The sequence below is a fragment of the Erithacus rubecula genome (genome assembly GCF_903797595.1).
Source record: "Erithacus rubecula genome assembly, chromosome: 2".
Taxonomy (NCBI): domain Eukaryota; kingdom Metazoa; phylum Chordata; class Aves; order Passeriformes; family Muscicapidae; genus Erithacus; species Erithacus rubecula.
This window is the reverse complement of record NC_136685.1, coordinates 5228285-5255935: the sequence shown is the minus strand read 5'-3', so window position 1 is coordinate 5255935 and position 27651 is coordinate 5228285. Positions and strand designations below refer to the sequence as shown.

General features: G+C 40.7%; 1 protein-coding gene across 3 annotated transcripts in view; it reads left to right on the top strand.

Annotated features, from left to right (window-relative positions):
• Positions 1-16522, top strand: part of CLIC5 (chloride intracellular channel 5) — a 71726-nt gene extending 55204 nt beyond the window's left edge. For all 3 annotated transcript variants that reach the window (XM_079298420.1, XM_079298419.1, XM_079298421.1), the window contains 2 exons: positions 11737-11918; positions 14181-16522. In XM_079298420.1, coding sequence (XP_079154546.1) covers positions 11737-11918; positions 14181-14348 — 350 coding nt within the window. In that variant the 3' untranslated portion in view covers positions 14349-16522. The remainder of the gene's footprint in view (positions 1-11736; positions 11919-14180) is intronic.
• Positions 16523-27651: the final 11129 nt, after the last annotated feature.

Sequence of the window (27651 nt, the reverse complement as noted above, 5' to 3'; positions counted from 1 at the left end):
ACAGATTTAAGGACCAATATCTTTTGACTCTCCAAACCTGAGAACTGAAATGCTACTCCATTAAAAGGAAGAGGTTTTCAGTTTTCTAAAATGATAACACACCATCGCCTTAATCTGAGAAATATGTCCCTTACGAGGGAATATTTCTGAACTTTCCATCTTCTAAGACCTTGCTAATTGAGAAAGAAGATTTCCTGATGGAAATGTGAAAAATGCTATTTGAAAACAACACAAAAGGAACATTCTCTGTGAGTCCAGATGTGATCAGACTGCAGACTCTCCAAAGCAGGGACTTGTTATGCCTGGTTAACAATCTTAGATGCAGCCGTTCTGGGAATAGTAAATATTTGGAGTAAATTTACTGACAGACACAATTTTCTGACACATCTGTGCTGAAGCAACTTTGAAGACATACCATACCATAGGGAGGAAGAAAGAGAGAGAAAATGAAAGAATATCTGTATTTATGCAATCTAAAGTTTTAGAGCATGCTGAAGTCCACAAGGTTAATGACATGATGAAATTAAGGCACTTTCTCAAGTCTTTGCTGAGTCAGGGCCTGTATACATGGCCAGGACTAGAGTAAAACACTTGCAATGGGAACAGTAGTTGGCAGACACACTCCTTTAAGAGGGAATTATTTCCCCTGTGTGTTTGAATATTCCTCCAAGTGCTGCTGGCTTTACTGGGATGCTTTGTTCTGTTTCCCAGCCGAGCTCCCATGCTCGACAGGAGCAGCAGCACAGCTGGAAGTGGATTAGAGCAATCTGGCAGCAGCAGTCCTGGGAGGAATTAAGTGCCTTGCTGCTGGAATGGGAGGCCTAAATTACATTAGTATTTAGAATTGAGTTTTAACTTCATTGCTCTATGGTTTTGTCCTGATAGGTAACTCCCTTCGTTGTGATAGACTTGGTGTATCTTGTGCTCCCCACAGCAAGGATTTGGGAGAAGTTATGGCCTTGCTCAGTTCAGTGACCAAATCTTATATAACCAAGTGATCAGGTTTAAACACCCAACTGGTCTTGATGTCCTGACAGGATTGTTCACAGGCTTATCTTTAGCCATTGCAAGCTATCACATGGTGGAAACCCCAGTGACTGGCTCCTGGAAGTCAGTTTGCAAAACTGTTGATGACTTCAAAGGGAAAAGAATTGGCCCAGGATCTGTTTTTCCCTAAACAGATTTTTAAAAAATTTTATTTTTTAATGCAAGCAAATGTTTTTCATAAAATAACAGGGAAGAGAAGAATGAGATCTAAATGAAAATCAATGTTGCTAAGTTCCTGTATTAGATATATCTTAAGTCATTGAGTTTCAGCTTGAAAACAGTGCTAGAAATGAGGTGACAAAGGAGGAATTAGAGAAATAATTTTTGTAAAAATACCCTAGTTTTTTGGATTACAGAAAAAAAGTAATGTGAATGTCATGGACTTTGAGACCAGAAGGATCTTTGTGTTATTTACTATGATCTCCTACAAATCACATCCCAGTGAGTTTTGTCCATTGAGCAAACATGTTAATGTTCCATCCTTGAAAGGATTTGGTTTGACTGAGCAGAGAGAAGGACAAACTGAAGTGTTCTTGGTGAACTAAAGTGTCTTTGGTCTTTGAGGCTTTTTTCCAATCCTTGAGCACTGTCTTGCTGTTTTCCTTTGACCTCTTGCTGGAATTCCCAATGCCTTTTTCCTTTTTTTAATTGGGGACACCAGAACTGGGAAAAATGTTTTTAATACTTGTCCCAACAGCTCAGTTGCAACAGAGGCAATGTGACCTCCCTACTAATGCTTGGATTATTTTCATACATCCAGAATTAATTATAACTGATTTTGCTTCTGCTCCTTTCAGGGAGGTTGAGGCATAATCACCACGATCCCTAAGTCATTTCAAGGGGCTTGAAACAAAAAAATCTCAAAAGCAGAGAAACAATGGAAAAGAATTAAGATGTGACTCATTTGTAAATCTCATTGTCTCATGGGTTTTTGTGTCTCAGTAACAGTTTTTGAAGACAAAAGACAGAAAATTCTGGAGATATTAAATAAATCTATTTGAGATTGAGATTTTCCAAGGGATTTGGGAACTTAGTTTTAAAATTTTATCCTCAGGTGCTGCTAGTTAAGTACTGCTCTGTCTCCCTTTCATGTGTCTTCACTGATGCTGGAATTAAATAACAGAGCTGAAAACAGTGAAATGCAATTTGGATTATCCTGGTGTAAACACAAGCAGACTTTATTCTTCTATATGTCTGGAATTGGAATAAATTGATATTAAAGATTCAAGCACCAACAGCCTGTACAGGAAAAAATTTCTTTTTAAATCTTGGAACACAAGGGGTCCCCAGAGCACTGCTGCTAAAGCCCAGCTGCACTCACTACCAGAATCTCACTGTACTCTTACTTCAATGCAGGTACATGAAGTTAGTTTTCCTTTGTTAGTCCCACAATCGTTTTATTTGCTCTTTAGTAGCAAAACAAAAGTTTAAACTCTGAGTTTAAAAATTAAGATAGCGGAGTGATAACTTCATACTATAAATAACGTGTGTTTATAATCTGCAGGGTTTGATTTATTTAATTTTTTTTCCCCCAAGTTCTTGATGCAAATCAGCTGCTGCTTGTCTGCAGTTGCTTTAGGGACACCTGCACAAGACTAAAATGGCAGAGGTCAGGATTAGCCCTTGGGGACGTGCCCTAGAAATGATGTTTGTCACTTGTGTGCTACTGCAGGGTCATGATGATTTGTGAAATGCAGGTTTAGTGCTGTTCTTCCTGAGGCACTTGTAGGCCACTAGTTTTACATTCACTTGCTTCCTGCCCTCAGGGTCACTTGGGCTCCTAAGAGATTTGGGAATGAAGCTTTCCTTTGGTGTCATTTGAACACCTGGGTTTTCTTCTTAATAACCAGCATTTGAAGGTGCTCTGGCTGCATTCTTCATGATAATGTTACAAGGCATTTATTTCTTGTCTCCACTGTAAAAATGGATAAGGGAGGGAGGAAACCTGAGTTTTCACTAAAAAAAAATAGAAACAAGTAAAAACATTCTTTCTAAGTGCTTGAAAAACATGTCTAATTTACTATTTAGGGCATTATTGTTTCACCTGCTTTGCTAGGTTTAATTTGGGAATAGGACAGATGGTATCACAAAAATAGAAGGATGCCAAGATGCCTCTTCTTTCTGTTATATTTACTGTTAATCATGTCTGACCTGATACATATTTCCACAGCTCATGCATTACTGCTTTACTAATGTAAAAGAGTATTTTTATTTTTATTTTGTATTTAGGAGGTTGCAAGGTAAACGATTTAAATTATTTTTACAAGGCCATATAGAAAATCTTGAGAAGAAGAGACTCAAGTCTCCTAAATCCAGATAACCTCTTAATCCTTGGATCATTATTGTCTGTCTTAAGAAAAGGTATCTAGGAATTGAACTTTCAGTCTTTCTCATTCCTTTTATGGAGGTTTTGAGACATGTCTGTCAAAATGTCCCAAACTTTTTGGGTGAAGCTCTAATCAATCAATCAATCAATCAATCAATCAATCAACATCATCAGTCTGTAGACTGGGTGAGAAGGGAAGAGAGATGATAAGGGTGGGATCATGCACCTAAATCTGTCTAAAAGTTATATATTAGTTATTCAAAAGTCCTGGTTTATTTCTGATCAATGGAGAGAGATATCAATCAATTTCTGAAGGGCATTTGGATTTTTTCTTAAAATATGAGTCTAAAGTTAGGAGAATTTCCTTTGGAGGTGCCTTTCTTTCACTGCTACCTATAAGGGATGCTTGAACAATTAGGTCAGAATAATTACCTAACAATTAGATGACTGAAGTTAGGCAAGGGGAATCTTACCCATAAGCAAATCAACAGATTTTTTGTGTGTCCAGGTTTCTAAAGGTGTTTGGAGTATCCCTCAGCTGTGTCAGCTCCATGTTCACATACACAGAGCAACATATATTTGCCTACATGTATGGAAAATATGTCCCTGTTTGTGCCTGGCTCAGACCATGTCTGAAAGGTGGTTTATGACCAGAGTTGTGTGGCTGTTTCCATGTTTGCCCCTGTGTTTTTGTGACTCACCCCTTTCCTGGTGTTTGCTTACCCAGCACTGACTGGGAGTGAAAAACCCCTTTTCAAGTCCCAGCTCTGACTTGTCTGGAGGATGATCATGAGCCCCTGTCCCCTAAAACAACCCCAAACCAGAAAATACAGTAGTTGAGGAATAAGAAACACTAATTTATTTTCCTTCTGTGTACACAAGCAGGTATTTGTTGATTCATTAAGTGGGCAGAGACAGACAGATCACAGCTTTTCCACATGGCTGTGTGGGCATTCACCTTTATTGTGGGAACATGCACAAGTCTCTTTTCCAGTGAATATTGAATTATTTATCTGGAGTGGAACATCTTTAATGGGAGAGCTGAATCACCCCAGAAACTCCCTTTGGCCCAGACTTAGGAATCTAAATGCTTTGGATGCATGGGAGCACACAACCTTCATCCTCCTCTGCATTTCCAATGGCTCTCACTGACCTCCCACTCATTTGCTCCTCAGAGCTGGGGATTTTATGAGGCAGAAACATGCCTGGAAAGGATGCTGCAATGCTCAGATGGGCAATGGATTTGCCCTGTAGGGAGTAAACCCTCATATTCAAGTAACTTTCAAAAAAAATTGGAGGTATTATCCTAGATCACTTGGGTGAACTGTGAAATTATATTCAAAGGGTAGGATTCATCTGGCCTGACTTCACCTCCCTGAAAGTGAGGTGTCTAGTCTGAGCTAGTCCTTTGGGTTTCATCTGTAATTCATGCAGCAGGAAGGGCATGTGTGCAGTGAGTCACACTGCTCTGAATCAGGTGTCTCAGCAGTGGGGTGGAATTACCCTCTGGAGATGCTCAGCCCCTTTGAGCACAGGGGGAACCTACAGAACCAGCTCAGACAAGGCACCCAACTCTAAATGGCTGAACAGAAGAAATCAAGGCAGCACTCAGATCTCAAGGGTTTTACTGAAATCACAGGGGGAAGGTAAACTGTTCAATATGGAGAGTAATGTGTGGAGCAGTTCCAGCTCCTCCATGCAGCAGAATTAATCTACGCACATTAAAGTTACAATAGTCTGTTGAGCCACCCTGGGGAAAAAAAAAAAAAAAAAGGCAGGATGGAAAAAAAAAGAGAGTGAAAATACAAATCCTTGGTTTTTAATCAGACTGTCAGACTAGTGGAATGATATTACTTTCTTAACTTAAGTTGCTGTTTCTTAGATTGTTCCTCTCTCCTACCAGAAAACAGTGTTGGGTCTCATATAATATCAAACTGTGAATCTGGAAATGATCAGGAAAGGTGGTTTGTTTTTTTAAAGGAAAAATAAATCTCATCTGGTTTGATTGAGACTGTGAATATTTATGTGGTGTTCCCCCTTTTCCCTCATTGTGTATTTCACCAAGTTCATTTGCCTGTGTTACAGGATAAATCTTACAGGGCAGTGGAAGAAAGCAGGAAAAAGGGAAAGCATCAATCAGGGATCCAGGGTAGCAGCAGGAATTGTTCATTTCTGTACATGGACCATGGTTTGCTGTACTTGCCTGGGCTTGACAGTCAAGAACCTTGCAGTTGTGCTGAGATCAGCCTCAGGTAGTTTCAGATGTTGGCTACAAGAGACAAGATGTTGCTGGACTTGTTGTCACAGGGATAATCTCTTAGAAAGAGGGCCACATATATTGGCTTGGAGAAAACGTTTTGTGACAAAAGGTTTATTTAATAAAAATGCCATGGGTGGTGTGAGTAACCTGATTTATTGGCAAATGGGGGTGGAATTTTGTGAATAATACCTTGCTTTGGAAAGTAGAAGTATTTGATGTCAAACTGTTTGAAACAGATGGTTATTCTCCTTTTAATTTGGAAATGATATGTAAATTTTGAAGATTATTTAAAATGTAAAAAGCGATGTGAAAATGATTGGATGTCTAGGCAAGACTTACTTAACCAACTATCCCCAAACATTGCTTTCTTTTTTCCATATTTGTTTAGAAATCTTGCATTATTTTGCTTAAAGTTTGTTTAAAAAAGAATTCTTTTTGCTCAATTTTCACACAAATCAAATAGTTGTAATGTTCAATTTGCTAAAAAATCTATTGTTACTAGTATTCTGACTGTGCCTTCTGTTCTTTGAATCCCTTTCCATAATAACTATCAAGTGAAATTCCTATCCTGCAAGAGGTTCCACAGAAGCACATAAAAAAAGAGTCATCTCACCTCATTTTAGCTATTTTAAATTTAGGTAGGCTGTCTGCCTATGAGAGTGAGATACAGAAAGTGAGATTGAGGCTTCTCTGGTGGTAATTCAGCTTTCCCTAGGCTACTATTTTAGGATGGAATGATTTGCCTTCCAGTGGCTCATTCAGGCCACAGAGATTGGTGTTTATGTGCTTTGTCTGCTTTGCTGTTTCTCCTTGTCCCAACATTAAACAAGGAAGGAAATATTTGGAGTTCAAGGAAGGGGAGGAAGAGTCCTCGCCTGACCTCTGCAAATGCTGTGGGTGTGGGCAGCCTGAATCAGTTTTACTTTTTCCAAACCATTTTTCTTTTACTACTTTCTAGTTACTTTCCATTTTGCTTCAGCCTTATTTGACCCACAGAAAACAGAGATGGAAACGACCGACGACGTTGGAAGTTTTATGGTATTATTTCAGGGGTCAGATTAACTGATTAAAATAGACTCTTTTGGCTTTCAAAGCTTCTGGAGAAATCCTAATCCCACTGAAGTCAACAGCAAAACTTCCATGAGCTTCAGGATGGCCAAAATTTCACCCTGAGTAGCTATTAATGAATCTTTGTCATCTGGCCCTCTGCTGACTTGCTGGATTGCTCCATGCATTACATTTTCCAATGTTTTGTTCAGATGTAGTGTAAGTACTTCAAGGCACAAGGGTTTCTCTCCATCCCCTGGAAATAGTTGCACAGACTAATAGTTTAAGGAAGTTTTTGCTTGAAGAGTTGAGTAACAGAGCCAAAGTCTGTTCTTGGCTGAACTGGAGTAAATATGGAATAGCATGTTGACAATGCAGTTACTCCTCTTTTATGTCAGTGTAGTTGAGAGCACAGTTTTGAGTTTTGCCAATTATTAACTTTTGTTGCATTATTTGTATTTCTGTGCATGTCAGAATTTGTTAATCTCATTGTTCAACATCAAGTAACCTTCTGCTGAAACAGAATGTCATTGAGAATTAGGTATCATCAGTTAAATTGAACCTCACCCTGTGCATTTGACAGATGATAATACATTCATTAAGTGTTCTGTGGTTGCTTTGAGGTTGGAAAGTGCTATTTTTCTGGCTTCTAACTCAGAATTCTTGAGTAAAGTTGTTTAAAATCCTAGTTTTGAAAGGACAGTAAAAATCATAAAAAGCTCATGAGGTTCTTTTTATTAATATTACTGTTTACTATTGGTGGGATGACAAGGCAGGGCTGTGATTGCTAGAAGTTGTCTTTGGCTGCATGAGTAGCCCAGAATAAAGTAGAGAAGGCTGAAAGAGATGGTTCCACCATGGATTTTGTCTATACAGGGGTAGAATTTCTTGGTATTCGAGGTTATATTAGATATATCACAATGAAGTCAGTGTGATGCTGGTGCCTTTGTGCTTGATGATTCAGCTGTCCAGAAAAACTTTCAGGTGGTCACACCGTTCAGGTGGATAAGCTGATGACAGGGCTCCTCTCTCAGATCTGGTCACATTTGGGATCTCCAGGTTCCTACTGAAAGTCTGCAGGGTGGGGAAGCAGTTGGAGGTAGGAATTTCAAAAGCAGCACAGAGCCACACATTTAGGCCTGGTGTTGTAATATTGAATCCCCCACCCTGACATTACCAAGACAATGCCAGGGTGTGATTAGACCCTTGAGGAAAAGTTCTCCCCACAGCTCATTTAGGGGTCACCAAAACCAAGTGTAGAAGAGAAGACTCCACTGAACAGAGAGGAAGTTCTCAGGGTGTTTAATTCAAATTCTTTTAATTTTACTCACTTCAGGGAAGATTTATCCCACCCATTAGCTGTTATCAGGAAATCTATTTAGTTATTTAATGATGTTTCCCAGAGGACAAGCTGCCAAGGGAATTATTAGGTGCTTAGCTACTTCTGAAATTCACTGTGGGTGGTACTTTCACAAATGGGGAATTAGTAACTTTTTAGATCTTCACATCTTTTTAAATGTCTTAATCCAGTCTGGTGCTGACTGGTGTTCACATGGCTGCTGCCTGGTGAGTGTATCCTCTCCTCTGTGTTCTCAGTGGAGACAATGAAAAGAGTCATCCAGATTTTCATGAAATAGCCACATGGGAAGTAATGGGAAGTTTGGAATGAAATCCAAGTTTAAGGAATCAATCCAAGCTGAATTTGGTCAATAATAAGAGCCCGGACAGTTCTTTCCTCAGAAGAGTCCCAGAACATTCAGAGCTGTAGGCTGTTCTGAAGAGATAATTTCCTGGTCTCCATTCACAATTTTTCACCTTTCACATAATGCTTAAAGACCTACCAGGTAAGAGAGAAAATCATCATCTTTTACACATTCTCCTACTTTGAGTGGCGTCTTCCCTGAGTACCTTCCCAAGTAACATAAAGATTTCAAATCATACAGATAAATCTGAGCGTGTTAGGGCCCCTAGAAAGTAGGATTTGCAATGTGGATATTTGCATATTGGATTTCAAAACATGTCTTGAAAACCATGACAGGCTTTAAAAATCTGACCCTGTACACCAAAAATCCATTTGATATGGCAATTTTTTGATTTAAATTCTCTTATTTTTTCAAAAATTTGTCACTATTTAATTGGAAGGAGAGCAGCTCTCTCTTACTATTTTTCTATTTTCCAGCCTATTCTGAGAAGTTTTCTAGGATCTAAGATCTAGTTTACTAAGAAGAATTTTGATTTTAAAAACGGGGTCATTGATGTCACATTGGTGTCAATAGTTGTTCAGTTCTTGCCTATCAGGATATGAGATGGTCCTGACTGTGTGGTGATTTCATGGTGAGATGTCAGCATCCTGTGGGCTCCAGCAGAGCCTGTGAGTTAGGTCACAGATGTATTGAACCCTGAACATACACTTATTTCTGGCCTAAATCTGCTGTATGCAAGTGCCAAGTATGAATTCAGATACTTATTTTTCTTGCTGTCACAAACAGGCTCCACTCCAGGCATTGTTTTTGGGACAGCCATGACGCACTTTGATAGAGCAATGAGAGCAAAACAAAAACCCCAAAATATAATAAGATCCAGAAAAGTTACATAAACACACCTCACCTGCTGCTGTTGTCTCTGTGCACACACCTGACTGACCCCCTGGGCTAGCACAAAACATCAAACATCCTCCTGACACTGGAATGTTGCTTGGATGACTTTGAGAACCAACAATCCCACTGGCTGAAAGGGAATACTGGAAAGTGGTCAGTGTTGAGGCAGTTCTCTAAAACCCAGATGAACAAAATTGAATGAAATCACAGTAATTAGAGTCCATTGTCTCTATATGAACACACTGTAAGAGGACACAGTCTGAGGCTGACCAAGAGAAGCAGAGCTGTCTATTCAACAGGTGTTCCAGGTCAAACCAAAAAGAGATTGCTAAATCCTTTGGGTGCTGCCACACTCCACAGTTCCTATCCTCCCGTGGAAGTTGTGATGAGAACAGCTGCAGGCAATTAAAGGCACCACTGGCAGCATCTGACAGCAGCATGTCAGCATCAAAATTCAGTTTGAATTGATTAAATGAGGGATGGCAGCACTTTTGTTTTATGGATGGCAGCACTTCAGTCGCTTTAGATGGTCTGCTTTCAGAAATAAAATTCCTCCCCTCCCTGCTATGTTTGTGGGGGTGTTTTCAGTTGGATTGCAGTCATTTCTCCAGTCAATCAATTAAGGCAGGGTTTGCCACTGTGTCTCAGAGTCAGCCACAAAAGAGCTGGTGTGGTTCCCTGGTGCTGGGCCAAGAGACTTCAGTGGGAGGAAGGCATCAAGCAGCTTAATCTGACTTCCACTGCTGGCACAGGTTTAATGGATGTTAGGGCAGCAGGGAAATCATGTTCTGTGATGTTCAGCTCCTGCTCTCTCAGTGGCCCTGGACGTGCTGCCTTTCTCCCTGTGCCAAAAGCACAGGAGCAGCTGACAGCAGAGTGGAGTTACCTGTGCCAGCAAGGCTCTCTGTGAAGGGATTGCTGCAGCCTTTTTGAGTGCCTGTTGTGAATAGAATAGTTGGGGTGGAAAAGACCTGAAAGGCCAACTAGTTGCAAGTCCCCTGCCATGGATACCTCCCACTATCCCAGGTTGCTCCAAGCCCTGTCCATCCTGGCCTTGAACACTGCCAGGGATGAGGCCACAGCTTCTCTGGGCAACCTGTTCCAGTGCTTCACTATTTCACAGTAAAGAATTTCCTGCATACAATTAAAAATTCCCCATTTCAGTTTGAACCCATTGGTCCTTGTACTTTATCTCCATAGGCCTTGTAGTGCTCTACCACCTGAGTAACTCTCCCCTGAGTTCAGTGGCAGTAAGTTACTCAGAGATATAAGATTTTACAGTATTAGGCCATTAATACTGACTCCAGGCCACATCTGCAGCAGGTATAAATCACTGCAGGTAATTTTCACCAGCTGAAATTCTGGCCTTAAGCCCATGAGTCATGTTGCTATTTTTTCACATTGTAAATTCTTGCTGTTTCTTATTTATGTTATTTTAGCACTTTAGGGCACTTGTGGGGGACCAGGACTCCATTATGCTTTCCACCCTTCAAACAGAAATGTGAAAGATCCTTCTTTGCCCCAGTGTTTGCAGTTTAAGTAATGCACAAACCTGCACAGAGTTATCCAGCTTTTTCTAAGTGCATTGTTGCAAGCAAGCTTTTCTGTTGTCCTGACAGTGAAGCATAAGGACACAAATTCCTTGCCTGGGTGAAAAATTTGCACTCTGTAGAGGTCCAGGTGGCATTTGAAGACTGGAATTTGTTGGAGCTAGCAGCAGTGTGGGACGTGATCTTCAGTAACTGATCTAAGAGGTCTGGAGTCTTTTCTCTTTTGAGAAACTCTTTGAGGTCTCTCAAAAAGAGCATTTGCACTCGAGATGAGCCTGAGTTAAATGGAATTTTAACTCTGGCTAATATCTTGTCTCCTTTGTAGCATATCTTTCAGCTCTATGGAGCTCTGGTTAGCATCTTTGGAATTACTGCTATTGCCTTTAATTACTCTCAAAGGGTGTTGAAAGAAGTAAAACTAAAACTTGGTAGAAATGAAGTAATGCTAGACAATTCAGCTTCATTGCAGTCCTATGCAGCTTGGAAAGAAGGAGCAGTGTGCAGGGCTCCAGTTCCTGTGTGATGGCTTTCAACAGACCAGAAGAATATCATAGGCATTATCTGCCTTTTTGATGTATCATCTTGACAAGCTGTTCTTTTCCTTCTGGGATCTCTATTCTGATATTTGTTGTTTGTCAGAAGAAGATATGGTGCAGCGAGGTCCCTGTGTCCCTTTTCCCACTGCAGGATGAGCTTTTTCCTCAGACAGATGTACTTTGCTGGGCTACTTTGCCATTGGATTGTGTCAGCTTTGGAGCACAAATTAACAATAAAGAAATTGATTCTGACTTTTTTTTCTAGACACTATCATAGTTATTGATATTGAAAATTTATAAACAATTCTTATCCTGCCCTAATCACTCATTCTTTGTTTTTTTTTTTTTTTTTTTTTTTTTTTTTTTTGCAAAGCTCTGGAAAGGGGCTTGGTGAAGGCTCTGAAGAAGCTGGATGACTACCTGAGAACTCCCCTGCCAGAGGAGATTGATGCAAACAGCACTGAAGAGGAGAAAGTGTCTAAACGCAAGTTTCTGGATGGAGATGATCTGTCACTTGCTGACTGCAACCTTCTGCCCAAACTCCACGTTGTCAAGGTAAAACATGTGATGAGATGGTGAAAGAAGCCTTATCTGACATGATGAGCCTTGCCCTGACACCTGAGTGCCAAAGCCAATGGGCATTTTAGCAGAGTTCCTAAGGCCTAGAAGAGCAGTTTGAAACACATTTTGCTCTTCAGTGTTTCCTACAGGTTAAATAAAGGAACTTCATATTTAGTTCATGGGAAAACTCTTGGAGACCCAGCTCTTATTAGTGGTGAAGACAATACTAAGTTCTAGGTGTCTTGTCTCTTTATTTTTACCCTGCTGCAAGTAGCAGCATTCTTTCCTATTAATTAGTTCCTAATGCCCTTAAGAAACATGTCAAAACTTTAGTCAGTTCCCACCCATTTGTAACTTAAGAGCAGCAGCCCATCTCTTTGGGGAATATTTATTCCATCTGGTATTTCACACAGAGAAATTAACAAATAAAAGTCATTGCTGAGGTCCAGGATTTAAGATGTACTACGGTTGCTGGTATAGTGCAAATCATGTACATCATCTTGACTTCTAAATGTTGCATTTATTTAATTTATCAGATGGCATGTTGCTTTAGAATAACACAAGTACCTGGCAGACCTTGGCAAGTGAGTGAGCTAGGAATTAAAGCCAAGTCATGCATCTAATTTGGCTCTGTGAGCCAAAACATAAACTGAGCCTGGGAGCTGACTGCACACATGCAAAAAAAAAAAAAAAAAAAAAAAAAATTAAAAAAGCACATAAGTCACCAGGTAAGAAATGTGATAATATCCTCACAGGTTTAGCGCTTATTCTGGCTCGTCTTCATTGGCAGCAACGTTGGAGTCAGACAATGCAAAATGAATGTGTGGCCCCTCACTGGTTTTGTCTCTTAGGGATGAAATGAAAGATGTAAAAAGAGAATTAAAATTTTTCCCAGACAAGCATAGCCATAGGATATTGCCTGAAAAATATTTAATGGATAGAAGAAAAGCATAAATTCTTTTTTCACTTGATGGAAGATGTGTGCTGGAAATTTTGAAAATGTTGACTTAAGTTCCCCAGCAGGTTTTATCTTCCCCATATGCGTGTGAAGCATCATAGAAGGCAAGAATGCTTAATTAAATGCAGTTTAAGACAGGATTTGGACTTGCATATACCAAGTGAATCCTGGTAATAAAAACAAATCACAGTCGTTTCTGAGAACATGACTGTCCTAAGAAATCTGAGATGGAAAACAGCTCTACCATGTGCTTTAAAAATAAAAGGGAACTCTGTGGCACATATGTATGTAATTTATGCCCAAGAACAATTTTATACTGTCAGAAAAATTAGAGATTGGAAGCACTCATTAAATTAGCTAATCCATCCCTTCCTATCAGATAGTTCACTCTGTCACCACAGGCTTATTCTATATGTATATTCCTACAGAGAAACTGAAATATCCCAATCCAGTAAGGTACTTAACCAACCAACTAGCTTTAAGTGCAGATTAATCCCATTGACTTCAATGGGGCTGTACAGGTGCTTAAAATTAAGTATGCACTTAACTATTTTCCTGAATAAGGGCCTGAGTGTTTTTAGAAATTGAAAATTTGCCTTGATAGACAATTTCCTAGTCTAACAAGTCTTGAAATAACCATTTTCTCTCTCAGTTTATCCCAATGCTCCTGTTTCTAATATGTGCTAAATCGTCTTGGTTTCCTAATCATGGTACTCATACCACCCTGAATTTTTCCTTTTCATGAACATGGATACAGCCTTTCAACAGCTGTTGGTGGTTATATCCTCTGACACCATTTGCCAGGCAAAATATATTACATATATTAAAAATATTATATATATATCTACATATATATATAATAATGTTAAATGTAGTAATTAATATGAAAATACGTTATAATCATTACTAATGCCTTTCTCTTAAATCTGTCTTGCTTTTTATGATTCAGCCCCTTCTTATGTGGTGTGTCAGCTTTAAGTGATGTACTTAAGACTTGTAAAAAAAACCCCTAAAACCCCAATAGGGCAAAATTAATGAACTTCAAGTACCATAAAAGTTGAAATTTGGTGACAGTAGCCAGGTCATAGCTTTGCAGTGTCCTCAGGCCAAGCAGCAGCCTTGCAAGATAGGAGACAACTGGTAGCCACTTCTCAGGCTTTTCTGTGATAAATCCCTGATTCTCCAAACATTCCTGTCATTTGCTGTTAGTTATATGACAGAAGAGAGCAAGAAGCTCCCTAAGAAGGAGATACATCCCTTGTGAGACACTTCTTTTCACATGTTTTATCTTTTTTCAGATCGTCGCGAAGAAATACCGCAACTTCGAGTTCCCGGCGGAGATGACGGGGCTGTGGCGGTACCTGAAGAACGCCTACGCCAGGGATGAGTTCACCAACACCTGTGCAGCAGACAAAGAGATCGAGCAAGCCTACGCAGATGTGGCCAAGAGGCTCAGCAAGTCCTAACTGCCCCCAGCCATGGCTCAGTATCCCCTTTTACAGACTCCACTCCTTGTTGCCTTAAGATGTACTTTATCCTTATGCTGTCTGGTTGGCATCTTTATGACTTCACCTGTTCCGAGTGTGTTGGGCAGGGACAAATCTGCCTCTCCCTGGAGAAAAGAGAAGGCAGCTGTAGTGGGGGGTGGGGGGGGGTGGACACCCTTTGAAGTCTGACCCGAGATTTGGCTCAACTAGTATTATTTGCAATCAGTATTGAAAATGAGTCCTCTTGACTAGTTTCTTGTCCTGTGTTGGGGGTACATCATGACCTGTATTCTTGGGAGTTTTAAAATTAGCTGAAATTTCAGGTAAGAGAGTTAGGAACACATAGAACTGGTTCCTCTCTAGGTTATTTCAAGGACACCTTTCCCCTCAGTTCTGTTAAGATCCTTGAGGCATGAACAAAACACAAGAAAGAAAGAGGGGAAAAATAGGAGTTTGACCCTAAAGCAGAAATGCTCTTAGCAGTTATATTTAAATAAACTCTCTGAATGTATCTTCTGTCTTAGCAGGCCCAGGAGTTTATAGGGTATTTATTTTTAACTTGGCGCAAGAGGGGGAAGCCTGAGTGAATATGTCAGACTTGCAGATGCTACTCTGCATAAAATTTGCATGGTGTTGTTGGATCTGAATGTTTAAAGCAAAACAGAGTGAAAGAGCAATTGAGCAGGCAGCCCCTGGAAGAGCAGGGCCTGTGCCAAAATGCCCAGTGGATCTGCTGGTTGGTAGAGACAGACAGACACAGCAATAGCAGGGGCAGCAGATTGACTCCAGCACCCACAGAGGGAATTGGCACAGCAAACCAAACCGTGTAGGATATTGTCATCTTGACTGTATGGTTGCCAGTTCCTTCATAATTGCTATCTTGGGAAACTTGGATCGGCAGTGGGAAGCTGTCACTGCGCACGGATTGCAGGCAGGGGAAGTGTTTTCATTGCCTTGGGCTCCAGATGGGTCATTTTCAAGAGCTCATCATCTCACCCCAGGAGGGGTTTGCTGTGAGAGCCTCAAAGAGGGCAGGCTGGCACAGTGAGAGGCACATTTCCAGCCAGGAATTCAGCAAGTGCTAGCAGAAAATCCATGTGTGGTGCCTCAATCCCACTCATCCAGGTTTTACCCATCCAGGTTCCACAATTCTGAATTAGGCTTTTTTTATTTCCTAAAAGATATTATTTTGCTCTGTCTGCATTGCCTGCCTGGCACATCTGCTTTACACTGGTGATTATTTGCACGTTTCATCTGCAAATTCAGAATGACAGCTCTTTCACTTGAAACTCATGTGCTCCTTGGAGAGCACATGGTTCATGGGTTTCAGTTTGTGGGGGGATTCGTTGCTGTTTTAAAAGATAAAGCTGAGCTCAACCTGATGTATATCCTCTTCTGATCAGAGCTGCTAAAGCTGCACTGATTTGAGGGGAACCCCAAGCTGGTAGTTGTGACCAAGGGGAGCCTCATAGCACTCTTGTTTGCAGCCAGAGAGCTGGGAAATAGAACAAGATGGAAAGCCAGGCTCTGCTGTGTGATGCTGATGACAATCTGAAACCATCCTTCTGCTGGAGTGGGGTAATTCCACTTTTCACACTAACCCAGCTGGGAGCAGAGCATTGCTCATTGACTGAAGAGAGTTTGTGGTTGACTATTGTTTCACATGCAATGGTCAATTTGTTCTGAACTTTCAAAACCTTGGAAGAAAATCCATTAACTCCCAAGTCTTCTCCTAGAATGGGCTATTTTAGCAGCAGCAAGACTGGAGGGCAAAGGTTTGCACTCTTTAAAATATTGCTGAGAAATCAGCTGGCTCAGAGAACACTAATAACAGCCAGAAAAATCTGATGAGATTAGGAGTATCTGCACAAGCACATGTGGCTTGTTAAAAACATTTCTTCATGAGATTGGAATTATTGTGATATTGTTTTCTTTTTCTTCTTTTTTAAAATTCTGGTAATTATTTATTTATTTATTTATCTTAATTGACTCGATCCTTTCTATCTTTTTGGTTTTTGTTTTCACTCAACACTTGCATCAGGATGGCTCAGTCAATTCAGAAAAGTGTTATTAGCAAAGCTCTGCAATTTTGTTCCTTGAGAAATGTCTTCTACCTGATCAATGGTCCTGGGGAATTTTTGCTCTCAGTATGATCCTGTCAATCAACAGATACTATATTTTCCTCAGTTGCCTTTTCCCAGATTAGCACTTCAATCAGTAGCTTTCCTTAGTCACAATTGATGTGAATATTTGAATAAAAGATGCAGAAGAAGATGCAGATTATTGCTCTCTGCTTATTATATTTATGTCCTAGAAGAAGACTGTCCAAGTGTGCAGCAGATCTCAGGCAGGTGAACCAGGGTCTGCCCTGATTTCCATCTCTGAATCCTCACCATTTTGCTGAATTTCATAGTCCTGAAATTCCCATATATATTTGTCTCTATTTTTCATAGAAGAGGCCCAAATCACAATCAACTGATTTCAGTGACCTCAAATTGCATCTGTTTTAAAAAAAATTATGTTTAAACATGATTGGGCTTATATGAAAAAGAAAAATATGTATAAATGCAATTAGCTTTTTCTAAGATGATTTCCATATTCTTAAAAAGTTGTTAAAATTTAATAATAAAATCTAAAAAGTCCCCAGGCTAATTTCCTTTCAATTAATTGAAAAAAAAAATCCTTAAATATCTTCATTTTTCATACATAATTCCAAAATATCTAGATAAAATATAATGATGGATATGAAAAATTAGAGGAAAATGGAGCAGTTTTCAACAGCAGTGCTGGTTCTGTCTGAATTCAAGTCTCACTCTGCATTCTAACTTTGCATTTTACTCATAACACTCTTATAGGCTGATCCAAGATCATGGACAGGTTCAGGCATTCCCTGACCTTTGTTTGGGTTTGAAATCCAAGCTCATGTTTTCAGATGTGTGCCTTTCACTCACCTTTGTGCTTCTTGGCTTTATCCATTACCAGAAGCAGGAAATACTGGAAATCCTACATAGAAAAGTGTTTTGCTAAGATTTTGAGCTCAGTTCTCAAGGCTCAGGATCCATCACCATTGAGATTTTAAAGGGCTCCAGACTCTTTAGAGTATTTTTGGTGACCTTCCATTGTATTTAGAATTATAAGTAATAAATATTAATCATACAGGATTGTATATCTACATTGGCAAAGCAGCATTTCTGAAAAGAATCTAAGTGACAAGACAGACATTGCAGATTTACAATAACTTTGTTCATAAATTTTTTTTGCAAGATGTAAAGAAAGACATAGTGCAGAGAGGGAAGAAGCCAACAATGTGGATTTAATCATCTACATTTCAGAAATGCAGACCAAATGTCTGTGAAGATGTCCATTTCATCCAAAAATGTCTTAGATATTTATTTCAAATCTCCCTGCTCAGACAATCCAACACTCCATTCATATTGAAACGAATATTGATTTTTCTTCTATTAGCAGTGGTATGGGAGTCTTGAGGATCCCATAGATTAGTTACCTTTATTCTCTGTTAGAACTGTTTGAATTGCCAAGAGGTCATTTTGCAGCACAGGTAGGACTAAAGAATATCTATTAAAAGTCTATTTAAAGCAGGCCTTGTGAGAAACATTTTTTCTTATAGAAATCACATAATGATACTACTTTATCAGGTCTAGTGTGGAATACAGAACTACAGTTACCCCTCTGGTAGCATCAGCTGAAAAGTCACTGCCAGAACAAATGACAGTCTATAGCACAAATAAAACAGACAACTTTGTTTCCTACAAGAAAGTTCAGCTAAATTGCACTAACATTAATTTAAAATATATATTTATTTTATTTTAACCTCTAAACACCTTTCTCCCTCTCTTGTCTGTGCTCAAATTCAGCTCCAAGTTAGCCACAACCATTTCCTCAGTGATAAGTAGCAGGGTTCTCATGGATGGCAGAGGGCAAGCAGTGTTTTAGTGTTGCCCTTCCATCTGCTGGGATGAAGCCCCCTGTCTGCACCTGAGTTTGGCTAATTAGCTGAGTTGAAAGTATTGCAAAATTTTAGCCAGTGGAAATCACACTCCTGTAAAATCAGAAGTACATAGAAGCATTATTTTTTAAAACAATGAATTGGTGTTTTAAAGAAAAAAAATAAACCCTAAGTCTTGTGTCCTCCTTCATGTATATTTCTTTTAAGCATCAGGAAATTTGCCTTTGTTTATTGCTTTTCTAAATGTATTCCTTATTCTTGAATTGTTTTTGATATTAAGAAATGTTTTTCCAGTTAGATTTTGCCCCTGCTGAATCTTTCATCTCTTCATTAATTTTGATGTCTGCAATGATGTAGTAATTCCAGGGGGGCAGGAAAGCTGTGAGGTTTATACTCATTGAGAAGTTGAAGTAGATAATGATTTTATTTTATTTTTTTTGAGAAAACAGCATTAAAATAATTTTTAAAATTGTGTCTTTTCATCTGGGATACTTTAACCAAGGGTTATAGGCTGTTTAGTCTGGACTGTGAATTTCAGCAGAGGCATGAGCAAGGCAGCATGTTGAAGGTGGCTTTGCCTAGGGGTTTCTCTCAGGCAGTAGATATGTTGCCTGTGAGACAAATTTCCCCTTTCCTCCTTTCAGGAGGGCTCTGCTGGTTTGAACACTGAGCTGCAGCAGCCCACTCAGTGCTCAGCAGTGAAAAGAAGAGTCCTGTTCCCTTTATTCAGTGCTCAGCAGTGAAAAGAGGAGTCCTGTTCCCTTTTTTCCCCTTCCAGCTTATGTGCAGGGAAACCAGAGCCTTAAGCTGTTTTATTTCTTTGTCCTGCATTCCAAGCAACACTCAGCCCCAGAAAAGCCCAGAAACCCAATCCAAAGCGGTTTTCCAAAGTTTGATGTGTCCATTTTCTAACAAATGACATAAAAGCCCAAAGAATCCTGTGTAACCCCTCAGGCACTCCCCACGCAGGACTCAGCAGCCTCTCAGAGACATCAGCAATCATCTTATTCCCATGCTGCCCCAAATCATTCCCCTTTCACCATTCACTGGAGAGATGCTAATCCTGAAAACACTCCCAGGGATGGATTTGAGTGTGGTGTGTTTGAGCTGTGCTCATCAGCTGGGCAGCTCTGAATGGTGGCATTGTCACAGCTCAGCGGGTCCTGCCTCTGCTGCCAAGGGGACCCAGCACCCTCTGGAGGAGCCAAAACTGCTCCACCAGTGATGGTGTAACCATGAAAGGTTAGAGGGCCACCTTTCCTCCTGCCTGGCTCCCTGGCTGAGGTGTTAGAGCTCAGCTGGAGCCATGAGCCAGCACTAATGAGCATTTCTAGCTTGCAGCATGTGAATAGGGACTACTGATGTGCTTAATGTTAAACATGTGCCTGCCTGCCTGCCTGCCTGGAGAGGGGCCTAAAAGCCATGACAGAAAAGCCTTATATTAATGAAGGGCATTATTATTCTCTTCCCTTTGAAATCTGGTGGCAGAATTCCCAGTGGGGGAATTCCCAATAGGAATTCCCAGTAAAGCCAAAGGTGGCATAAGCATGAAGGTGTTTTGAGTGCAGAGAGAAGTCAGGGAGAAAAGGAGGCAGCAGTGGTGTAAAGGCTCTTAGTGCAGAAGAAGGAGAGCAGGTGGTGGCTGCAGGGACACGAGCAGTGCTGCCAGGCTCTGTTCTGGTCCTGTGGGGTTCAGATGGAGCAGGGAGCAGGCTGTGCTGGCAGTGTAGTGCCAAGCCTTGTTCTGCTCTATCTCCAGCCACGCTCCCTATGCTGGTATCCCACAGCACAACCATGCCTCCATTGTGTCTGCCTCACTCTTATTATGAAGTGGCTTGTCTAAAGAAAAGCCACTTCATAATAAGGAGGATAAAGAAGGGTGGGGGAATTTTTTTTTTTTTTTAATGTATACATGGAGTAAAAACAATCCAAATATTCTCTAATGGTTCTCAACATGATACTGTCAATTCTCACCACAGGGTGGAATTTGTTGGTGGAAATTAAATTAAATTAAATTAAAACAGAAAAGCTTGGCTCTTGCTAATGGGTACTACTGGGAGCCCTAAAAGCAGTTTGCAGTGTAGAACCATAACAGGAGTGAACATCCTTTAATTCCCAGAATTGCTTGGGTTTCACAAGGTCATTTTAGCCTATTCTGCTGCACTGCTGAGAAGTTGCTCTTTCTCTGTCTCTCTAGGTCTATAAACTCTGAAGAATTTGGGAAATGGCTATGGGCACCAAATTAGTCTTTTTCGTTTTCACTCTTTTTTTTTTTTTTTTTTCTGCCTTCATTAAATTAACTACTTTAGTTTGGAAGTAAGCAATAAGTAAGTCAAATTTGCAAACAGCAGATTTGTCTACTCTTTCATTAAGAAAGTTTTTAAGAACTTACAGGAAATGAGAGGTTGTCCTCAGCTTTGGGAATAAACTGTGGTATAAAATACAAATGTAAGTGGGATTCTGATTAAATTATTGAAGCAGAAAGATTGCAGTTTGTTTTAAGGAGCATGCTTAGGAGTAAAGGAACAGAATATTCCAGATACTGCAAGGGGCTTCAATTTTAGTTTCTGCTTTGGGGTTTTGGGGTTTGTGTTTGTTGTTTTTTTTTTTTTTTTAATTACCTATTGTGCAACATAAAAGCTATATATATGTGCACATATATATACATATTCAGAGTATTTATCTGCATAGTTTAATTCAATAATGCTGTGAATTTGGTGGGATGGAAAGTGGCATAAAAAGGAAAACTTACACTTTTGAAACAGCACTATTATTTCTGATTCTTTGATTTGGTTCCCACTGGAATAAACCAGAACCACACCATTAGTTGTGTGGAAACAGGATCTCAACTTCACAGACCCCGAAAGTTTGGCAGTCCCTTGGAGGGCAAGGTAATTTGGTGTTTAGCAACCCGAGCCTTGGTGTGCACAGAGAGTTCTGAAGGAGCTCAGAGCCGTCCTTGGGTGAGGGAGTGATGCTTGCAAAGGACCCCAGTGAATCCCCTGCTGTTTGAAATAAGATTAAGCCATCATGAGATGTGGACTGGCAAACCCCAAACCAGACACACTCGCCGGCAGCGCCGCCGCTAAACGGCTCTGACATCAGGAACCGCAGCGAAGGAGCTTGGCCTCAGCAGTGAGTCAAAGCAGCATCTTTGTCACCAGTCATTTTCTATTTATAATGACACAGATCTATTTTATAATCACGGGGAGGCACAACAGGAGTGTGCTTTGTTCTGCCTCAATCGCATTTCTCGTGCGGGTGCGTTTAAACACAGCCCTTGGCCCCTTGCCCCACACCACACACACCCAGGGCTGGCACAACAATGCACACCCTGTCGTGCTTGGACGCTCAAAGCCTCCAGTGCTGGAGCAATAAACTCTGCTAAATGGCTTAAAAATGTTCCCTTCAGTGCACTGAGCTGCCCCGCTGCTGCCTCACTTCTCATTCCCAATGCTGTTCTGGTTCTAAGCCTTGTGCTTCAAAGAAACCAGGAGTTGTGTTGTTTAGTGATGGAAATTGCTGGGTATTATTAACTGTAAGAATTTGGGGTGAAAAATCCCACTCCCCAGCCCAACCCTCTTTCCTGGTGCAAACCTGACAGCTTTTATTCCTGACTGTGTTTCAGAGGCTATGAACAAATTCCCAACAGCTGCTTGGTTTGGTTCCTGGAGAAAGGGTCCTCATCAGTGCAACCCTCAGAGCTAAGCTATGATGGCAAGCCCCCTTTGCTCCCTTTCATTCTTTTAATTGTTTTTTTTAATGAAGGATCCTGCTGTGTATTTCCTAGAAAATTATGATCTTATGATCAATAGATTTATTTTTGTAACCTGTTTTCAGTTTTGAAGCCTGAAGATCAAAACCAAGTTGCATAGTAAGATTCAGGGGTGAGCAGAAGTGCTTTTTTCCCCTCCCAAACCTATTTGTTTTCAAACCCTGACTCATTTGGAGCACAGTTCTGCTTACTTTGAGGAGGTCTGAGGTTGAAAGAGAGGAAGGGGAGCCCACTGAGAGAGGATGGCAGGAACCAGTGTGGAAGTCTTAAGAGATTTGTGGATAAGTTTCCTATCAGTGTGTGAGCAACCTGGGCAGAGACCTGCATGGCCCCAGTGGACCCACAGTTGCTTAAAACCTGCACTGATATTCAAAGGCAAAATTTGGGCAGTGAACCATGACATGGTGATCAGACACAGTACATCTTCAGGGCATTATACAGGCAGAAAAGAGCTCATTTGAAAGGACACTCACATTTTCAGCTACTGGTCAAGACCTGAGTTCACATGACTGGATTTTCTCCCCCAAAATGTCATTAATCCTACAAATGGCTAATGGTTTCAGGGCTCCCACCTAAAAGAAAAGAAAGCTAAAAGAAAGCTCAGAAACTCTTAAGGAAAAGCAGGAATTATTTTTAAATTCAGACCTGGTATGCTTCAAAGAAAAGGAATTTATTTGTAAACAATTATTTTATAGTGTGTGACAGTGAAAAGGAACTGTGTATCCAGAGGTCTCCATCAGGTAAGAAAGCAAGCCAGGATCCCTTTGCATTCCTGTGTTTCCTAGTCAAGGATCATACCCTCTTCATGTGCAATTCTAGATTAGATTGCAACTTTTTGGGGTAGAAGCTATGTATTTGTTCTCTGCATGTGCAGCTCTTTACATGACAGGGCCCTGATTAGGGCCTTTTTGTGCTGCTCCAACCCTTATCATCTGTAATAATAGGAAAAAATATAATTAAAATGTCATTGCAGTTCACCTTTAATATTATGATTGTGAGACTATACTCTGTCAACTGTGAATAAAATAATGTTCTTTTTGTATAATAGGTAGTATATTTTATTATGGAAGAAAGAGTTAAATTCAATTTTTGAACACAAAAAATATCTGCTTATTGTTTCATTTTAGGCTTTTGAATATATAAGCAAATATTTCTTTTATATCCTTCAAATGAGTATGTGTTAAATGAAGAAACCCACCTTCCTGAATTGGAGCTGTTTATAATTATATTCCAAGAGTGATTAACACCTTATAATATGAATAAAAGTGGTTTATTTTCTCATTGGGTTATTGCTGGATTTTGTTTAATTTTGTGATTTTTTTTTTTTTTTAAACAGGCAACTTTTCCTTGCTTGCAAAAAACCAAGTGTGCTCAGAGCTTGGATATAGCTATAGCCATCCCTTACTCTAAGACTGGGATATGGGAACTGGTGGGCTTATAATACACATCTATAAAATAATGCAGGACATGAAATGGGGTGTAACCATCCACTATTTCTCAAATCAGAGGTTGTGTGTTCCTACTGAAATAAACAAGCAGCAAATTTAAAGCCATCAAAAAGAACAGCCTTTTTACACTTTGGACATTTTACTGTATGATGCTGTGCAGATCAAAATGGGTATGGGGTTCAACTTCCTGAAGAACAGATCCATAAGAGTTGTTAAACACAAAACTTTGAAGCAATGTCCAAGTCAAGAAGTCCCAAAATACCAGGGCTGAGAGAAAGTCCATGAGGAAGTAGGTTTCCATTTGCCTCATTTCTTACATTGTTTCTGCTGTGAGAGGTTGGACACAGCCATGGGAGGGCTGGGTTTGGCTCCTGGATGTCCTTTCTGGGATTACAATACACAAATGTGAAGTGTTGTAAATTGAGTTCCAGCACAGAACTTTGAATTTAGCTTCCTCAAAGCAAACCAGTTCCAGAGATGCTTCAGATACAGAAACTCAGAATCCTTCTCATAGCAAATGACAAGGAATCACATTCCATCTGAAACAACAAGAGCTTGTCATCCAACAGCTGCAGCTGGAGAGGAATGAGCAGGATTTCTCTGAATTTACATATAAACTTCTCTTCTAGTCCCAAAGATTGTACTCAATGGGTCACATCTCTCTAGTCCTGCATTGCTCTGATACCACATCTCTTTTGATGTTGTGTGTGATATAAAAATGGGCACCTGATTCAAATTCTCCAGACCCAAGGTGGTGAGTTTCTGCTAATGTTCCTGCTCAAACTGGTGCTGAAATACCATTTCATTTGTCCAGCACTGTACAAATCCAGAGCCTTGGTTGGTTGCTTTTGCACAAAGCCCTAAATGTGCAAACTCTCAGGAGCACCTTCCTAGCAGATGTGATCTTTCTCTCCAGTCATGGAAGCATGAAAGAAAACCAGGGAATGTGACAAACTTGCCATCAGACATATCAAAGAATTAATAAATACCTTTTTTTTTTTTTGCTTCATTTGTGGCCAGTCCTGAATGGAAGTTCAGCTTTGCTGTTCACTCAGCTGCTGGGAGTTGCTGTGCACTGCTATGGCTGGTGGGGGACTCTGCTGTGCATTTTCCTCACCTTGCACAGCTCCATCATGTCACTGTCATGCCAGAACCACAGGTAAGAGACTGCTCCATCCTGATGAGCATCTCTGACAGTACCAAATAATTCAGAGAGGGCTGCAAGGAGCCCCAGCCCTTGAGGTTTAGCCTACTGACCATACACAAAAGGTATTCTACACTGCTGGTTTTTTAGTGTTTATTTAATTAAAAATTATTCCCTATAGCTCTGTCCCCTCTCATTCTACAAACAAACCTGAAACTGATCTCAGGCTCTATGGACACTAGTCTAGGTGATGTTTGACAGTGGGAAAACTGAGTGCATCAGATACAGTAGGCACTGTGTAAAATAAGTGGTTTCTGTGCATAAATGATTGTGATTGCAGATCTGAATGATGAAAAATGGAGTGAGTAACAACCTGGATCACTTATCACTTTTCCTGTCTTCATTTTATCATTCCTTATGCATTTTCTCTGAGAAAAGCCAAAGCTTTTCCCTTTCCCCAGCAATGTCTCACTGCTGCTGGTCATTTTTTTGGTCATTCAGTCTCTGAAAATTCACTTCTACCCAGGTAATCTCTCTCTTGGACGGGGATTTGTACTGCTGTCTCTGCCTGCTTGCCATGTTAAAAAAAGAGCCCTTGATGGGCTCCACGGAGCTGCTGGCACCTCTTCCTTCAGCAATGGGGTGGGGGGAAGCTTTGTCAAGGAGGGTTTAGTTTGGCTTTTCTTTTTTATCTGCATACCTGACGTAACACTCCACACGTCCTGCTCGACATGCTGCAATCAGTCCAGTCTGAGCCAGGCAAGGGTTTAGACATTTCAGGTGTCATCCATCCTTCATATCTCGTGCATGCCTTTCCTTTCATGAGCCCAGCAGATGCCTTTAATTGCCAGCCTTCACTTCTTGGCTTTCCAAGGAGCAGCAGAGGAACTATGGAGTCCCTCTGGCGAAGGATGAAACGAAGGGGCCCAGCAGTGTTATGACATTTTCTTGCACTGAGTTGGCTTTGGGAAGAATGGCCTCTTTCCTCCCATTAGATAAGCACAGAAATCTTAAGCAGATGCTTGCAAAACATCAAACAAATATATACTTTAAAAAAAATAAATATAGGCTATACCCACATGCCCCATAATCTGGCCAATATTCAGCCACCGCTGACAGGATCTAGCCTTTCTCTGGAGGAGCCTGGAGGAAAAGGAAAACCCGCAGTCTAGTCACTCCTCAGCAGGATGGAACTGGCTCCTCCACCATCCCAGAGCCCAGCATGGCCGTGCCAGTGGCTGGTGGCCAATTTCCAACCCGCCCTGTTGCTCAGCAGCTGGAGGCAGAGGCAGCCCTTCTCTCTTGGGTGTTGTGTGTACACCCCAGGGACTTTAACCTGTTTAAATTTCCCCCTAAATCAGCACTTCAGAATGCAAAGGAGAATTTAATGCCATAGGGAAGAAGGTGCAGAAGTTTGAAAAGCCTAAACTGTCAAAAAATGAAGGGTGTTTTCTTTAGTGTGTACATAAACCTTGTAACCCTTACAGTCCTGAATTTTAGAGCAGAGATAACAGAGGGGATTTCTTCTGGTTCCCTTGCACTGAAACACACAGGTTTTGGGAGAAGCTGGATGGAAGTTCATTCATAGGGAAGTGTGAGAAAGAATTTGTTGCAAGAAGTCCCCTTTCCCTCAACCCTTTGTTAAAACAACATTAAAGGTCATTATTGGTGCCAAGGGAAGGACTTTGAAGAACCTGCTGGAGTTAAGGTCACCTGTGTAATCCTCATTCAAGTCCTGCTGTGGACAGGTTGTGGTACCAGCTTTCATCAGCTCATGCACCACAACCTGCACAGCTCCTGCCCTGCAGGTGCCCTGAATGGGCAATTTGTTTTCTTGGCACAGAGTGTTGCTGGGCTTTCTTTATTCCTTATTGCTCAGCCTGTTAGCAAACTCTTTAAAACAGTCACAGTGTCATGTGCTTTCTGCAGCAGCACTGCTTGTGACTGCTTCACAAACATTCATCAGATCACTTGAATCCCCAAGGGGCACAGGGTGATATTTCACAGTGTGGGAACCAAGACTCAAAACTTCAGACAAGTTTTCACTTCAGATGCTCCGTTTCACCTATTAAAGATGTGATTTTTGCACTGTGCTGTGATTTCAGGGAGCTGTACCAATAAACTCAACATACTGGGATCACTCCCAACCTCTGGGACAAACTGGCACAAACTGGCTCCTGTCCATACTGGTTTACCCTCCTCAACTGAATATCTGCAAATGGCTTGTTGGAAACACCCCCTGGACAAATGAGCTTCCAGCTAATTTCAAAGATTAGTTCAGGAGGGGACTAGATGGCCTGAGCCAAGTTACACATGGATATTTATATACTTATATGTAAAAATATATAAGTTTATATACATATATCCACTAAGCAGTAAAGGCAGGTATTTGGGTTAGGGTTCCAAGTGCAGCTGTGGCTGCTCAGAAGCTTCTCTCCCACATCTGCTGCCTCAGGTCCCAGTGCCACCATGAAGCTTGCTTATAAAAAAGTAGCAAATTTAGTGCAGATGAGCAGTATTTGATCTTTCCTGACTCTGGAGCGACTTTGCAATTATAGTAATGTTTTACTGTAGTTTTGCTTTGTATAATATTCTGTACATATATGCACACCTATCTATACATCTATGCATGTGCACATATACAGTGATATCCTTCCCTCTGTGCAGCATTTTAGCTCTGGGTTTTCCCTTATCATCCTTAATGACAGCAGAAAATCAGTGCAGCTGGGGTTTGAGCTGCCACAGGACCAGCTGGCTTTGGCACCACGTCTCTGCTGAATCCCAAGTCCTCAGAAGGTTATTTACCACACCACAGCCAGAGTTGTGCTGCCTGCCTGCTCTGCTGGGAATATTCCCCATCCCTTGCCACTGGCATGTTTGCAGGCAGAGCCCCACAGGTGCTGGAGGATGCCTTGCTCTGCAACCAGCACTCATATTTATGGTGTAGA